Source organism: Entelurus aequoreus, linkage group LG15 (assembly GCF_033978785.1).
Source record: "Entelurus aequoreus isolate RoL-2023_Sb linkage group LG15, RoL_Eaeq_v1.1, whole genome shotgun sequence".
Taxonomy (NCBI): Eukaryota; Metazoa; Chordata; class Actinopteri; order Syngnathiformes; family Syngnathidae; genus Entelurus; species Entelurus aequoreus.
The window spans coordinates 32,772,605-32,788,882 of record NC_084745.1 but is presented as its reverse complement, the minus strand read 5'-3'; the positions used below and the strand labels follow the sequence as shown (position 1 = coordinate 32,788,882).

Genomic DNA, 16,278 nt, shown 5'->3' with positions numbered 1-16,278 from the left:
TGCAGGGAGGATAAAGGGGGACCGAAGACAACACATTTTTTTGTGGTTAAAAAGGGACAGAAAACGAAAGGAAAATTCAAAAAGAGGGCCGATCAGGTAGAGGCGGAGACTAAGCCCAGCGACCCAGAGACAACAGATTCAGATGGGGTGGGAGGCTTACATGTAGTGGAGGTAGAAAAAAGCGTTAAACATGATAGCGCTGCGTCAGCGATTATTTGGGTTAGACCCAAAGTGGAGGGACAAACTATAGAAATGGAGTTAGACACAGGTGCGGCAGTGTCGATCATTTCAGAAAAACTATACAATGCTAAATTTAGCCAGTTACGCTTCCGTACCACCAACCTACTGTTGAGATCGTATACAGGGCAGGTTATGACACCCTTGGGGGTAATAAAAGTAGACGTGCGTCTCAACAAACAACGGGCACGTCTCCCCCTGTATGTGGTTAAGGGTGACGCTCTCTCTCTTTTTGGACGAGAATGGTTGCGAAAAGTAAAGTTAGATTGGACAATGATTAAAACTATTCGAGCTACACATCCCATACAGGAAGACCGCACAATGGCGACAGTACTAGACAGCCATGCCAGGGTGTTCCAAGAAGGTCTAGGTACACTAAAGGGCTTTGAGGTGGCGTTAACCCTCAAGCCGGTGCATCAACCGAAGTTCTTCCAAGCACGGGCGGTGCCGTATGCACTTCGGCCGAAGGTGGAGGAGGAATTAGAGCGTTTGGAACAGGGGGGCGTACTGTCTCCTGTACAGTTTAGTGAATGGGCTACTCCAATTGTACCCATTGTAAAAAAAAAAGGGAAAGTACGTATATGCGGAGATTTTAAAGTGACCTTGAATCCCGCGCTTTGTGCTGAACACTACCCCATTCCGAGGATAGAAGATCTTTTCGCATCGCTAGCAGGGGGGCAGCGTTTCAGCAAATTAGATCTGGCGAACGCATATTTACAGGTGCCGGTTCAGGAAAGCTCCCGTAAATATCTGACCATTACCACGCAGAAGGGAATGTTTTGCTATAACCGTCTTCCCTTCGGGATCACCTCTGCGCCGTCAATCTTTCACCGAGTCATGGACCAAGTGTTGCAGGGCCTCCCCAACGTCCATTGTTTCCTGGACGACATTTTGGTGACTGGGGAGAACGATGTAGATCACCTAAAAAACTTAGATGCAGTGTTGGGCCGATTGGGAAAATTCGGTTTGCGAGTACAGAAGGAGAAATGTGAATTCTTCAAGAGTTCATTAGAATATTTGGGGCATGTCATTGATAAAAAAGGGCTACATAAGTCCCCAGAGAAGCTTAAGGCCATAGCGGAGGCCCCAGCCCCCATTAATGTGAGTCAGCTCCGTTCTTTTTTGGGCCTGATAAACTATTATGGGCGTTTTGTTAAAAACATGGCAACCATGCTCAGCCCGTTACATGAGCTGTTGCACACCGGAGTGGCATGGAAGTGGTCACCAGAGTGTGAGAAAGCCTTTAAGGCAGCAAAAGACCATTTGCAATCAGAACAGGTGCTAACGCATTATGACCCCAGGTTGCCCCTGCGGATAGCGTGTGACGCGTCGCCGTATGGGGTGGGCGCGGTACTTTCGCACGTGATGCCCGGTGGTGAGGAGAGACCCATAGCTTTTGCCTCTAGGACACTGAGCAAGGCAGAGCAAAATTATGCTCAGACTGAAAGGGAGGCGCTGGGAATTATTTTTGGGGTACGTAAATTCCACGCCTATTTGTACGGGTGCCATTTTACACTACTCACAGATCACAGACCGCTGACAATTATATTGAGTCCCAGTAAGGCGACGCCACCTATGGCGGCCGCACGACTGCAGCGGTGGGCGTTAGTGTTAGCGGCACACAACTACACAATCCAATACAGGAAAGCAGCAGATCATGGGCATGCAGATGGTCTCTCACGGTTGCCACTGCAGGTAGCGCATGGAGAAAAGCCAGACGCAGTAGATAGGGTGACAGTACATCACCTTGAGACACTCCCAGTGGACAGTGAAGATATTAGGAAGGGAACTAAATATGACCCAGTGCTCTCTAGGGTAGTAGATATGGTAGTGTCAGGCCAGTTTGTTGGAACAGTTGGGCAGAATGACGCGTTGGCACCCTTCTACATGCGACGAGACGAACTGACGGTGATCCAGGGGTGTTTGCTATGGGGCAGTAGAGTGGTGGTGCCTCCAGCGTTGAGACCGCAGCTTCTGAAGGAACTACATGCCGGGCACCCGGGCATGGTCAAGATGAAGGCCATTGCACGGAGCCATGTCTGGTGGCCGGGGTTAGACGCCCAGATTGAACAGCAGGCCAGGACATGCTCTACGTGTCAACGGAACCAAAAGAACCCGGCGCTCTCCCCACTGCACACCTGGCCGTGGCCGGGATCTCCATGGCAACGGATCCATGTGGACTTTGCGGGGCCGTTCGAAGGACACATGTTCTTGGTGGTGGTAGATGCGTACTCTAAGTGGCCGGAAGTACAGGTGATGAAAACGACGACGACGGAGAAGACTGTACAGGCCCTGAGGAGTATGTTTGCCCGCAACGGAGTACCAGAGACACTGGTTAGTGACAATGGGCCACAATTCACAGCGGCAGAGTTCAGGGAATTTCTCCGGGCAAACGGAGAGAAGCACAAAAGGTCAGCGCCGTTTCACCCCGCCACGAACGGTCAAGCAGAGCGTTTTGTGCAGACGCTGAAGCGTTCATTGAAAGCGTCTAGGGGAACATTTACGCTGCAACATCGAGTGGAGGCATTTTTACTCAGCTACAGGAATGCGCCTCACATGACGACGAGTGAGTCTCCGGCTATGCTCTTCCTGCGCCGTCGGCTCCGCTCTCGCTTGGACCTTGTGAAGCCGAATGTGTCGGCTACGGTGGAGCTGGCGCAGGAGGGCCAACGAGAACGCAGAGATCTGGTGGCTAAGGACAGACGGTTTGCAGTGGGGGAGGCCGTGCTGGTGCGTGATTATCGACGGGGGGAGGAGAAGTGGATGCCTGGACTGGTGGCATCACAAGAGGGACCGGTATCCTACTCCGTAGATGTGGGGGCAGGCGCACTCTGGAGACGTCACACAGAGCAGATGAGAGCCGGTGACCGTGCGCTTTTGGTTCCCACTGGTCCAGAGCAACCAGCTGTGCCGAGTGAACTGACAATTGGGGCCCAGCCGGTTGCTCCCCCCCCTTCTCCGGCAAGAGGGGATGCTCTGGGAACCGGGACAGTCGCCCCCGAGCCAGGAGGGTCACCCAGACGGACAGCGGATGTTGGCGCGCCAGGCCGGAGGTATCCACTCCGGGTTACCAGAGCTCCAGACCGCCTTAATCTCTGAACTGGGGGGCGTGGGTTGTTAGAGAGTCATGTCACGTTTTGGGGCAGAATAATCCCCGTTGACTGACTCCGAGGTTCGGGGGTAGTCTACCCCCCGGCCTCAGTAAGCATGTATGTGTTTAAGTTTGAGTTCCCTATTTACAATAGCCCCCTAAGTGGGTATTTCAATGTATTTTATGGTTACACCGCCGATTCGCACAAAGCATCATTTTGCACATAACACACGTTCTAAGTGCTTATGGCCTAGTCTGTTTTTATAGGCTGGGGTTAGTAGGGGTGGTTTTAGGTGGGTGCAAATCGGAATAAGTGGGGAGGGATGTTGTGTATTGAGCTGTATGTTTTGTCTGCATGGTTACACCCAGTGACCACCAGGGGGAGTGCCAGGTGGGTTCATATATGTTGGGTTGAACTTCTGTTCGGTGTGTGGCAATAAAGCTGTCTAACGTCTACACCAGCTCCCGACTCGGCTCTCGTGATTACATAGATAAGGTGAAATATGAGTATGACTGTTAGTGTTACATACTAACAGTCAGTATACAATACATATTGTGTCATTTCTCATTCTATTATTTTGCCAAAATTATGAGGGACAAGCGGTATAAAATGGATTATTAATCTACTTGTTCATTTATGTTCACTTTCTGTTTTAACATGTTCTATCTACTCTTCTGTTAAAATGTAATAATCATGTATTCTTCTGTTGTTTGGATGCTTTACATTAGTTTTGGATGATACCACAAATTCAGGTATCGATCCGATACGAAGTAGTTACAGGATCATACATTGGTCATATTCAAAGTCCTCATATGTCCGGGGACATATTTCCTGAGTTTATAACATAATATACATTTTTAAAAAAGGGGAAAAAAAGATTTTGTGACAATAAAAAATATCGATGTAATCATTGTAGTATTGACTAGATACACTCTTTTATTTGGTATCATTACAGTGGATGTCAGGTGCAGATCCACCCATGTCATTTGTTTACATTAAGGAGAGCCAGCTTGTTGTTAGTGGTGAGCTATTGTATCCTCCTATGGTGTGCAGTGAAACATGTTTAGCAATTCCTCGTCCTGCAGGGATGATACTTGTAAGAAATGTATCTTATTTGTCGCTATGGTGGCAAGGATTAGTGGTTTAGAAGTAGCTAAAACACTGCCGACTGTGGATAAACATTAGCCGATAGCTAGCTAGCCATGTTTTAAAGCACCTCTTGAAGAGCTGTGCTTCATTGTTATACCTTCACCTTTGCTGTTAGTTTAAAGGCCTACTGAAACCCACTACTACCGACCACGCAGTCTGATAGTTTATACATCAATGATGAAATCTTAACATTATAACACATGCCAATACGGCCGGGTTAACTTATAAAGTGACATTTTAAATTTGCCGCTAAACTTCCGTTTCGAAACGCCTCTGAGGATGACGTATGCGCGTGACGTAGCCCGGGGAACACGGGTATGCCTTCCACATTGAAGCCAATACGAAAAAGCTCTGTTTTCATTTCATAATTCCACAGTATTCTGGACATCTGTGTTCGTGAATCTGTTGCAATTATGTTCATTGCATTATGGAGAAAGAAGCTGAGCAAGCAAAGAAGAAAGTTGTCGGTGCGAAACGAACGTATTTTTCGAGCGAAGTCAGCAACAACAGTACATAGCCGGCGCGTCTTTGTTTACATTCCCGAAAGATGCAGTCAAGATGGAAGAACTCGGATAACAGAGACTCTAACCAGGAGGACTTTTGACTTCGATACACAGACGCCTGTAGAGAACTGGGACAACACAGACTCTTACCAGGATTACTTTGATTTGGATGACAAAGACGCAGACGTGCTACCGTGAGTATGCAGCTTTGGCTTCTAAACATTTGATCGCTTGACCGTCTTTTGGGCTGAGTGATTGTGTGTGTTGATCAGGTGTTTGAATTGTATTGGCGTGTTCTATGGAGCTAGGAGCTAGCAGAGGAGCTAGGAGCTAGCATAACAAACACGTAGGTGTTTTTATGCAGGATTAATTTGTGGCATATTAAATATAAGCCTGGTTGTGTTGTGGCTAATAGAGTATATATATGTCTTGTGTTTATATACTGTTGTAGTCATTCCCAGCTGAATATCAGGTACCGTGAGTATGCAGCCTTGGCTGCTAAACATTTGATAGCTTGACCGTATGTGCGCGTCACGTACGTAACTTTTTAAAAATATATAAGCTTTATGAACCTTGGGTTAGGTGAACGGTCTTTTGGGCTGAGTGATTGTGTGTGTTGATCAGGTGTTTGAATTGTATTGGCGCGTTCTATGGAGCTAGGAGCTAGCAGAGGAGCTAGGAGCTAGCATAACAAACACGTAGGTGTTTTTATGCAGGATTAATTTGTGGCATATTAAATATAAGCCTGGTTGTGTTGTGGCTAATAGAGTATATATATGTCTTGTGTTTATTTACTGTTGTAGTCATTCCCAGCTGAATATCAGGTCACCCCCGGCTCTCACAGCATCTTCCCTATCTGAATAGCTTCAACTCCCCACTAGTCCTTCACTTGCACTTTACTCATCCACAAATCTTTCATCCTCGCTCAAATTAATGGGGAAATTGTCGCTTTCTCGGTCCGAATCTCTCTCACTTCATGCGGCCATCATTGTAAACAATAGGGAACTTTGCGTATATGTTCAATTGACTACGTCACGCTACTTCCGGTAGGGGCAAGCCTTTTTTTTTATCAGATACCAAAAGTTGCGATCTTTATCGTCGTTGTTCTATACTAAATCCTTTCAGCAAAAATATGGCAATATCGCGAAATGATCAAGTATGACACATAGAATAGATCTGCTATCCCCGTTTAAATAAAAAAAATTCATTTCAGTAGGCCTTTAAGCCAAAAAGCGTCCATTCTCTCTTTTCTGTCTACACACTGTGTCTGCCTGTGCGTTGCCGAACATGCTCCTCCGCATGTAAAACCATCAATGTCATGACGTAACGACCGCGCGCCGTCATGCCCGTAAAAAAAAAGAAAAGAAAAGGGGAACTGGTATTTTTCAGAGTAGTACTGTTTTTGATACATTAGTACCGCGGTACTTTATTAGTACCTGTATACCCTACTGCTTCCGAAAAAAGAAAAACCCGCCACAAATGAAAAGGAAACAGCCGCTGCCAACGAAGAAGAAATGCAAATTTGAAATTCAAATCTTTTATCATGTAGGCCAGTGGTCCCCAACCTTTTTGTAACCGCGGACCGGTCGACGCTTGAAAATTTGTCCCACGGACCGGGGGGGGGGGTTATTTTATTTTTATTTTATTTTTTGTCATGAAAAAAGACAATCATGTGTGCTTACGGACTGTATCCCTGCAGACTGTATTGATATATATTGATATATAATGTAGGAACCAGAAATATTAATAACAGAAAGAAACAACCCTTTTGTGCGAATGAGTGTGAATGAGTGTAAATGGGGGAGGGAGGTTTTTCTTTACATGTCTGAAAAGTAGTAGGAAAAAGCAGGGCTATTCCAAATCAAATATATTTCTTACACATGTTGACTTCCTGTTCCCATCCTGTAACACAGGGGTGGGCAATTAATTTTTACCGGGGGCCGCATGAGCAACCCGAGCACTGCTGGAGGGCCACATCGACAATATTTCAATTACATTTTGCTCAATATTATTTTTGATTCATACCGTAAGATAAATAATAATAATAATAATAATAATAATAATTAATAATAATAGTAATACTTCAACATAGTGTGTGTAACAGCATTCCATGACTAATATAAATAAATTAACATTAATAATAAATTAAAATAAGCACACGTATGACTGAGGAGTCATAGTGTAACTTTGTGTGGTGTTTGAGTTGTCCGACTTTTTGTGTGGCCATAAACGCACCAGTTGTTTAGTGCTATGCGTGTTGGTGACAGATGACAAGTTGGTTTTGGCCTGGTTTGTACGGCAGAAAATGACTAGTTTTTCGAGATAGAATTGTTTTACTCATGTTTTTGGTGTGGTTATGTCCGAATATAAACAGTTTTGCTCAATAAAGTGATCGATATAATTCCTGTCCTCGAAGCATCTCGATAGACGTTACAATAATTGAACGGTGTTCAATTGAACGGTGTTGACGAACACCGTTAGGGCCGCTTGTTGTCACTGTCACTCAAAGTTGCATTGCAAAATTACATAGAATAAATATGTTTATTTTGTTTAGAATTCAGATGGGATTTGATTTGGTGCGCGGTATATATTTGCTGTGCGCAGCGGACGCTTGAGCAGTGCGCAATTGCGCAGGCACACACCTTAGAGGGAACGTTGCTTTGCAGTCCATGTCTTGTTGAAAACACGCCATTCTTCATCAACTTTTCTCTTTTTAGCGTCTCGGGTGTAAACCGTGCATCACTTGTCGCTGCATGTGCACCTTCACTCGCAGGTTACACACGGACACACGCCCATAAATAATACTTTTCAAAATAAAAGCAGCACAGTTGTATTGCGCGCACGACATAGATGTTTTTTCAACTTTATTTTGTCATTTGTAAATGCAGCTGTTCACATTCACTCACAATCACGCACACGCATACGTCCTCACGGAAGTAATACGAATAACGATTTTCAAAACAAAAGCAGCACCGTTGTATTGCACACTCGACATAGATACTTTTTAAAATTGATTTTGTAATTTATAATTGGCCTCACGCGGGCCGGACAGGGACGCACAAAGGGCCGGATGCGGCACAAAGGGCCGGATGCGGCCCGCGGGCCGCAGAATGCCCAGGTCTGCTGTAACAGGTAGGTATGAATGCGAGTGTGAATGATTGTTGTGCCCTGCGATTGGCTGGCAAACAGTCTAAGGCCATGTCTACACTAAGCCGTTTAACCCCTTAAACAAATAATTATTTAGCCTAAGCCCCGTTTCAGCCACACTAAACCAGCGTTTAAGGTCCCCCTCTTTGGACAAATTTTTAGACGGGTAAGTCAGCCGTGTAATTCTTGAATCTCCGGCACTTAGCTTTGTATGGACTCATTGATCGTTTACAAACTGAGTTCGGAGAGGAAGTGACGCCAGAAAGACCTCGCCCACACAGGAAGTGACGTCAGAAAGAACGCGCCACAGTCAGCTTCATAATAAAGCGATTTCGTAACTCGGAGCTAACCACTGGAAATATGAAGGCGAGTCATCCAGACATACCCGTGTTTCTCATTCCTCTACATGTACAGACACTTGTGGAAATCACACATGACTACCTTAAGAGAAAGCGATTGCAGCTATTTGGGATACACCACTTCTCAGACGGCAAGAGAACTTTCCAATGTCAGCTGTGATTCTACTTAGTGAAAAACTTTGTCCATTTGTCGAAAGAGAGACAACGAGAATGTGAGCTCCCGTGGATGTGATAAAAAAAGGTTGCGTCTGCTTTGTGTTACTTGGCCGTCAAAGGCAGACAAGGGAAGACTACAGAAAACAGCGAATGCATTTGGACTGGTAAAGCAGACTGTATCAGTTATTGTCTGCCATGTATGTCGCAGACTCAACGTCTAGGTCCAGAGTATATAAAGTCACCAAAAAGAAATGTACAATGAAGGTGAAGGCAAAAGAGTGAGGAGTGTCCTGACCAGATATCTAGATCCCTAGTTTGATTGATGTAAAATGTTCTTTATCACATTGTTTACGTGTCTAATAAAGATTAGATTAATGTATGATGTCTCAGGTGTGATTCACTACAATAGGGCCCCACCACACACTGGATTCCAGTTAATTGAAATACCACAACACTGGATATTGTTCAGATAAGTTACATTTAAGAACTTGCACACAAAGCAACACTACAGGTGACTATGACGTACGCATTTTCCGCGCATGCGTACCAGGTCGCGTTGCGCCGGCGGACGGAGGGGGAGTGGGGGTCTTAAACGGTGGCATTGTTGTGTGTGGACACGGATAAGGTTCGATGGGATTTACCCTGGATAACCTTATCTGGCTTAGTGTAAACGGGGCCTAAGGAGTACGCCGCTGGGATAGACTCCAGTGTACCCCTGCCACCTCAGTGAGGATGAAGAACACATAATCACCACCAACAAAAAAGAAAACAGTAATCGTTTAAATTGAAACAATACCCAACCTTATACATTGCAATGGTCTGATCAAATTTTGTATGTCTTAATATTTATTTTTTATTGAGATGTATTTTTTTTAGGTAAACTTTTGGGCAATTTTTTTTAATCAACCCTCTGTATATTTGCAATAAATGGAAAATGATCAATGTAAAACTTTGTTTTTTGATTCAGTTTGTCCAATGACATATTACTGTCATCTAGTATATATACAGTACATACAACTTGTATTTTAAGATGTGCTTTGCATTAATGTGTGTGTCTTTTAGAGTCCATTTTAAAATAATTGTATTCGTTTTTTAATCCTTAAATGATCTTGCCCCCTCACCTCTCTGAGCTGGTCCACCTCTATGCCCCCACCTGGTCTATCAGGTCAGCTGATCAGCTGCTCCAAAACCGAAATCAAAGCCCAAGCTCAGAGGGGACAGGGCCTTCTGTTGCTGGTCCCAAACACTGGACCGATCTACCTCTCATGTGAGACAGGCCCCTTCTTTTGCTACTTTTAAGACCCTTCTTAAAAACCCATTTTTGCTCACTGGCTTTTAACCCAGCCATGACCCTAACTACCAATGAAGACACCAAAGTCATGTCCTCTGTATTTTTTTGAGTGACAAAAAGAAGATGATATAACTGACTGCAAATATACCTTGTGAAGGACATTGTGTGCAATGTACAACACCAAGCAGTGGCTCATCCTCTCTCAATATACGATTTTTGGTCACTCCAACAACGTAACGCAATGAAGTCCACTTTTACTTTAAACATTATCCGATCCAAAATCTGCTGTCAACATAACATTAAAGGAGCCATATGTAAGAATTGCATGTCAAGTCATCATTAAATGGCCCTGATATGTCTGAAGGCATTAATAAATCATGTTCTTTTTTAACTGATAACGGTAGTTCAGCCGGGATATGCTCATTTCAAAATTAGATTTACAGCCCCAAAAGATTGTTATTGTTTTCATTTTGATGCCCTGCCCTCTACCCTTTGACCAATTAGAAAGTCTGTGAGTGTGTCACATCCAGGTTGCCAGTTATGCACCGCCCTCATCGTCTGGCTACTGCCACTGGTGAAGTTACTTAACATGTCAGACCTTAGTAAATCTAAAAGGAGTCGTTACAATTCTCAACTTATTCATGACAAAGCCAGGAACACAACGAGGATTTGTATCGAGGATGCCTTTGAAAGATGGAGACGATTGAAGGCGGAGAAGATTTTTTCATCTGACGCCAAACTTGCTAATTTCCTCCTTGATAGGTAAGTCAGGCATTTATGTTTTCTTATTACTTGTAATAAATGGAAATGGACATTTTGTATGTAAACTATATTGTCCAATACAGTCTATGACCTTGTCTAACAAAGCTAGTATGCTCGTGCAACAAATGCTTAGCATGCTAGCCCGGTCAAAGACACATTGACATATAGGCTAATGGGGGAAATATATGCCTGTTAGCCTGTATGTGGATGTGTCATCCAACTGACAGGGAATAGTTTATTTTCGACAAATAAAACCTATGTGGATATGGGTAGTGTCAGTGCCTATTTTGTTCTCAATATGCTGATACGCTGAGGAAATGGGTTCCACCATTAGCATGGCTGTTATATGTATGATACATATGGAGACAGCTAAATCACATGATAAAATAATTCCTCATTCGTGTATATTATATAAGCAATGTATATTTCGATGATGGTCCGTGCGGTCAAACTAGACATTTTAGCAGGGTAATGCCAACAATCAACAAAATGATGAAAATATTGCGGCATAACTTTACAAATAAATTTGGCTAATCGACATCAGTAAAATGTGGCATAATTACTTAGTAAACCGTCTTGCAAGAAACATAAACAAGAGAAACCTCCATCGTAGGACTCGCCGATTGCCATTTGAAGTTCATTGGAGTAGCCCAGTCGATCGAGCTGGATTCGGCTGCGTATATGGCAACCTCAGTCATGGAGAGGGAGGGGATTACAGAATTTTGACCGTGACTGCAGTACCATTTCTGGCCAGGTTCTTACATATGGCTCCTTCAACAATAAATGATACAGACGCAAATAATATTGATTTCACCTGAATTAAATTTATGTGAAACGCTGTCAGTAAAATACATTTGTTGTGTCAGTCAGGTGTCGCCCCACCTTAAATGCAGAACAAGTGCTCGGCATAGAGCTTTGCGGTCAGTGGGGGGCCCCGTTTGGCGTGAAGAACCGCAAAAAAATGCAAATGATTGAATGCCAAGGCGCTTCATATACAATTTTTACCCCAAATGTATTCCTGGCCACGTCATGCTCTCTTACTGATTAGCAGTGGCGGGCCGTGCGTTTCCCACCTCGGCCTCCAGCGATTATCTCTCAAAATACCATCATTTATATCACCACATGACCATTGCTGGAGAAATACTATACAGAAAAACATTTACGCACTACTGGGCATTGTACAAAACGGGTTATTTTCTGGCGCATTTAAAAATCAATAAACATCAGCAATTAAAACATATCTTAAGTGGTACTGTCAAAATTAAAATTGCAAAAAACAAATTAAACCTGAAAAAATAAATAAATAAAATATCTGAAATCACATTTCATCGGCGGGACAGCTGAGCTAGGTTCCAGGGTTGGCCGACATCATCTCACAAGATGTAGTTTCTCTTTAAATATCCTTCTTGAAAATGGCCTTGCAAATATATGTGTTGTCTTGTCTAATCATAAAAGATGCAGACGAGGCGTGTTGGCTGACTTCTTAAAGTTTACTCCACAGCGTGCTCATCAAAAACATCCCGCTGCCAGCATGTCTACATTCAACACCCTAAACGGGGCTACTGCGCATGCTCTTCACTACTGTGGCATGCTGGGTAATGGAGTTCTTATGTTACCTAGCTCATAACATCACAATATATATCTGCCTTAGCTTACTGACAAGAACACGTGATCTGATTGGCTATCGCAACTGTCTGTCAAATGTTTGTGTCCGTTCACTTACAGTGCACGGACGCCCGCATTGTTGATTCTGAAGGACTCCAGCAGATTTGGTACAGCATGGCAACATAAGCTAGCTGAATTCTGATTGGATAAAAACTCTATAACCTAAAAACAGCAGCGCTGGAAGGAGTATAATATGACATGAAGAGAATATGAATACTTTTAGAGATGTAGGTAAAGTAAATAAAAAAATAATTTTATCTTTAATTATGATCATGATTTCTGGTTATGTTAGGCCAGCAGAGAAGGCCTTGCTGGCCCTGACGGCACACCACTGCTGGTTAGAATATAAACACACATTTTCTGTTTACACTTATGGTGGCTTTGGGGCGGGTGTCAAGAGTACTTGCTTTGCAAAGCAGAAGGACCCTGGTTTGAATCCCAGCCGTGATTAGAGTTTTGGTATGTTATTAGATTTATGTTTCAATGATGTCAAAAGTGTTTAATACGCTAAACTTTGGGATATTGATAAAAAAGTGGACTGTTACAAAATAATGGAGATTATCAAATATATTAGATAATATAACACGTGATATTTCTTCCTTAATGCAAGCTTGTGTTCCAATCCAATACAATCCACTTTATTTTTATTGCACATTCCAAAAAACAGTTTCACAAAGTGCTGCACATGTGTGATTGTAGAGTGAAACATATGTGAAATGACAAAATACTAAAATATAGTATTATTTAGCGTAATGTGTTTACTCACGTGAAAGAGTTCTTCGATGCACAATTACATTTCCGTACTCCCTGGATTTATACACATACGCAGATGCAGGGGGTGCTTGAATTCCAATAGGGAGCACGTGCCTCTGATCATTTATTTGGGCATGGAGGTAGAGCGGGTCATTAAGTGACCGGATGGTTCGAATCTCACTTCCTCCACCCCAGTCGCTGCGTTTGTGTCCTTGGGCAAGACGCTTCACCCACATTGTTCCTGTGGTGGCCTAGATGCTGACCTACGACCCAGCACGACACAATGGCTGCCCCCTGCTCACCAAGAGGATGTATACAGAGACAAATTGTTCATATTTATTAGATTGACCATACGTCCTCTTTTCCCCGGACATGTCCTCTTTTGCGGGGCTGTCTGGGCTGTCCAGGCGGGGTTTCTTAAATGCCTCAAATGTCCAGCATTATGAGTCAGGGTTGCGTGTATTTTCCATGTACGTCCAGGGTTAAGAAGGGGTTAAAAACAAAACAAATTGTGAAGGTGTGCGCACGCAGCAACATTCGTGAGGGAGGGGCAGAGACAGAGAGAGCAAGGGAGTGGATTGATTGACATACTTGCCAACCCTCCCGATTTTCCCGGGAGACTCCCGAATTTCCCCCCTCCTGAAAATCTCCCGGGGCAACCATTCTCCCGAATTTCTCCCGATTTCCATCCAGACAACAATTTTGGGGGCGTGCCTTAAAGACACTGCCTTTGCGTGTCGGCCCGGTCACATAATATTTAAGGCTTTTCATACACAAGTGAGTGCAAAGCATACTTGATCAACAGACATACAGGTCACACTGAGGGTAGCCGTATAAACAACTTTAACACTGTTACAAATATGCGCCACACTGTGAACCCACACCAAAATAAAAAGAATGACAAACACATTTCGGGAGAACGTCCGCACCGTAACACAACATAAACACAACAGAACAAATACCCAAAACCCCACGCAGCACTAACTCTTCCGGGACGCTACAATATACACCCCTGCTACCCCCTACCCCCCCACATATATATATATATATATATATATATATATATATATATATATATATATATATATATATATATATATATATATATATACAATCAGAATCAGAATCGGAAATACTTTATTAATTCCTCTGCACTTTTTTCCAAAACTGTGAATGTTACAGAGTATAAGTGTGACTTATTTTGTTATACTGTCAAGCAGTGTTGGCGTTAACGCACTTTTTGTGTCTTTTTAACGCATTGAAATCAGAAAGAACATAGTTTTTTTTTTTTTTTTTTTTACCATCTGTGGCCCACAGCTAATGTTTTAAAGGCCCACGGCACATTCTAAAAATACTATTAAAATAAACAAAAACACAACAAAAGTGAAATAAAAAGCTTAAAGGTGAAATTTAATTTAGAAAAAGTTGCAATGTTGACTAATAAAACAAAGCTGTTTATTTTTCTTTCAAACGGTCATTGCTCAAAACATAATATTGAATCAAAATCAATGTTATTATGAATTATTGACCTATCAAAGGTTCCGATTACGTCACATCAAATATTCCACTTTGAAAAATATTTTTGGTGGAAGATTTTGCATATTTTGTGTGTTTGCCATAAAAAAACATAGTTTTGTTTGACAAAAAAGGGCGGAAAACAAACAAACAAAAAAACAACATAAAAAAAACTAAAACATTTTGAAATGAGGAATAAATCTGAAGTTGATGTAGACTCCAGAGATTTAAGCGTTAAATATAAAATGTATGTATGCCCTGGCACACCATTATCCTCATTTCATGACCGAAGCAAAACACTTTTTACCTTTTTATACTGAAATAAATACACTTACAACTTATTAAATAAAAACATAGAAAAAACTACCAGCAGCGGTAAAGTTTAGATCCATGAAGGAAAGAAGAAAGTGAATGAATGTTTATAACTGAATACATTTACATATGCATACAAATTTGTCTTCTTTTTTATTATTTCTTTTCATAAATTAAGTAACGTTTATGACAACCTTTTTCCAAAACACAATATAGAATGTGAGATATAACAGTATAATGCATACGTTTATCATTTGTTTTCAAAACGCTTACAAAAAAGTGGGACCCCAAAGATCTGCTGTGGGACCCCATTTTTATGACTTGATGGGGTCCATGGGCCCCCATTTTGAAAATTCCTAGCGCCAACACTGCTGTCAACAGAGGAGAAAAAATGCTTTATTTAAATAAATATATTATTTATAAAGCAAGTTCAAGTATCATTGGCAAATTTTCACCTAGTCCCGGCCTTGGCGGGCTGCCCGCCTTGGCACGCATATATGTGTCCTCTTTTTGGGATTTCAGAATATGGTCAGCCTATATTTATAAATACAATACTTTTCTTTACTATTTACAACTATTTGACGGCGTTATTACCATCAACACTCCAAAGTTGCAACAATAAAAAAGATTGAGGACAGACAGATGGAGAGACAAAGGGAGGATCTGAGGATGTTTTTTCCACTCCATCCTCGTGGCCCCGGTGCGTTAAATGTCAAAGAGCAGTCAGCGGGAGAGACTGATTCCAGGAGGCGATGTGAATGGGACGATTGAAGACCCGCTTTGATTGACAGCTCTTCCTCTCCCGCTCTGCCCTGAGGGTGATTGACAATGTGGTTCATCTCACATTTTGTGACTGAGCTAATCCAGAAAATTCCTACCAGACGCGGCGCAACTCAGCAGAGACCTGCCACTCCTGTCCCAGGTGGAGTTTTCATCTCATCCCAAAATAAATATGTTTTTGCATCTGTGCCGCGGAAAACAAACCGGGGGGTTGGGGGGCCACGACTATAATTAAGTGAAGGTACATAATTAAAGGAGTTTGGAAAAGTGCTAGTTTTCTATGAATTAAAATATAGACTAAATGACATGTGGGAATTAACCTGCTGTTGGGCCCGTGATTAATATTGTCATAGGTCTCAATGCGTTGAAGATGGGTTCGCCTCACTGGAACGATTGATCTTCTGCCAACTTTGGTAATTAATCGGCTGAACAAGCAGTGACACACGACTGTCTTGAACGCCCCACATGCCTACAAGGTGAGAGGCTCATCCTCTCGACCTTGCACCTGTATTCTGATGTCAGCACTTTCCCAGACGTTACATCCATTGCAGCTGGCT

At 42.8% G+C, this 16,278-nt stretch overlaps 1 protein-coding gene across 1 annotated transcript; it reads left to right on the top strand.

Annotated features, from left to right (window-relative positions):
• Positions 1-334: 334 nt before the first annotated feature.
• Positions 335-3,336, top strand: LOC133630318 (uncharacterized protein K02A2.6-like). Its single transcript, XM_062021881.1, has one exon. The coding sequence runs from the start codon at positions 373-375 to the stop codon at positions 3,334-3,336; it is 2,964 nt and encodes a 987-aa protein (XP_061877865.1). The 5' UTR covers positions 335-372.
• Positions 3,337-16,278: the final 12,942 nt, after the last annotated feature.

What these genes read in the sequence shown, in the direction of transcription:
- LOC133630318 (XM_062021881.1), top strand. Translation starts at nt 373, where the DNA reads ATGACACCCTTGGGGGTAATAAAAGTAGACGTGCGTCTCAACAAACAA.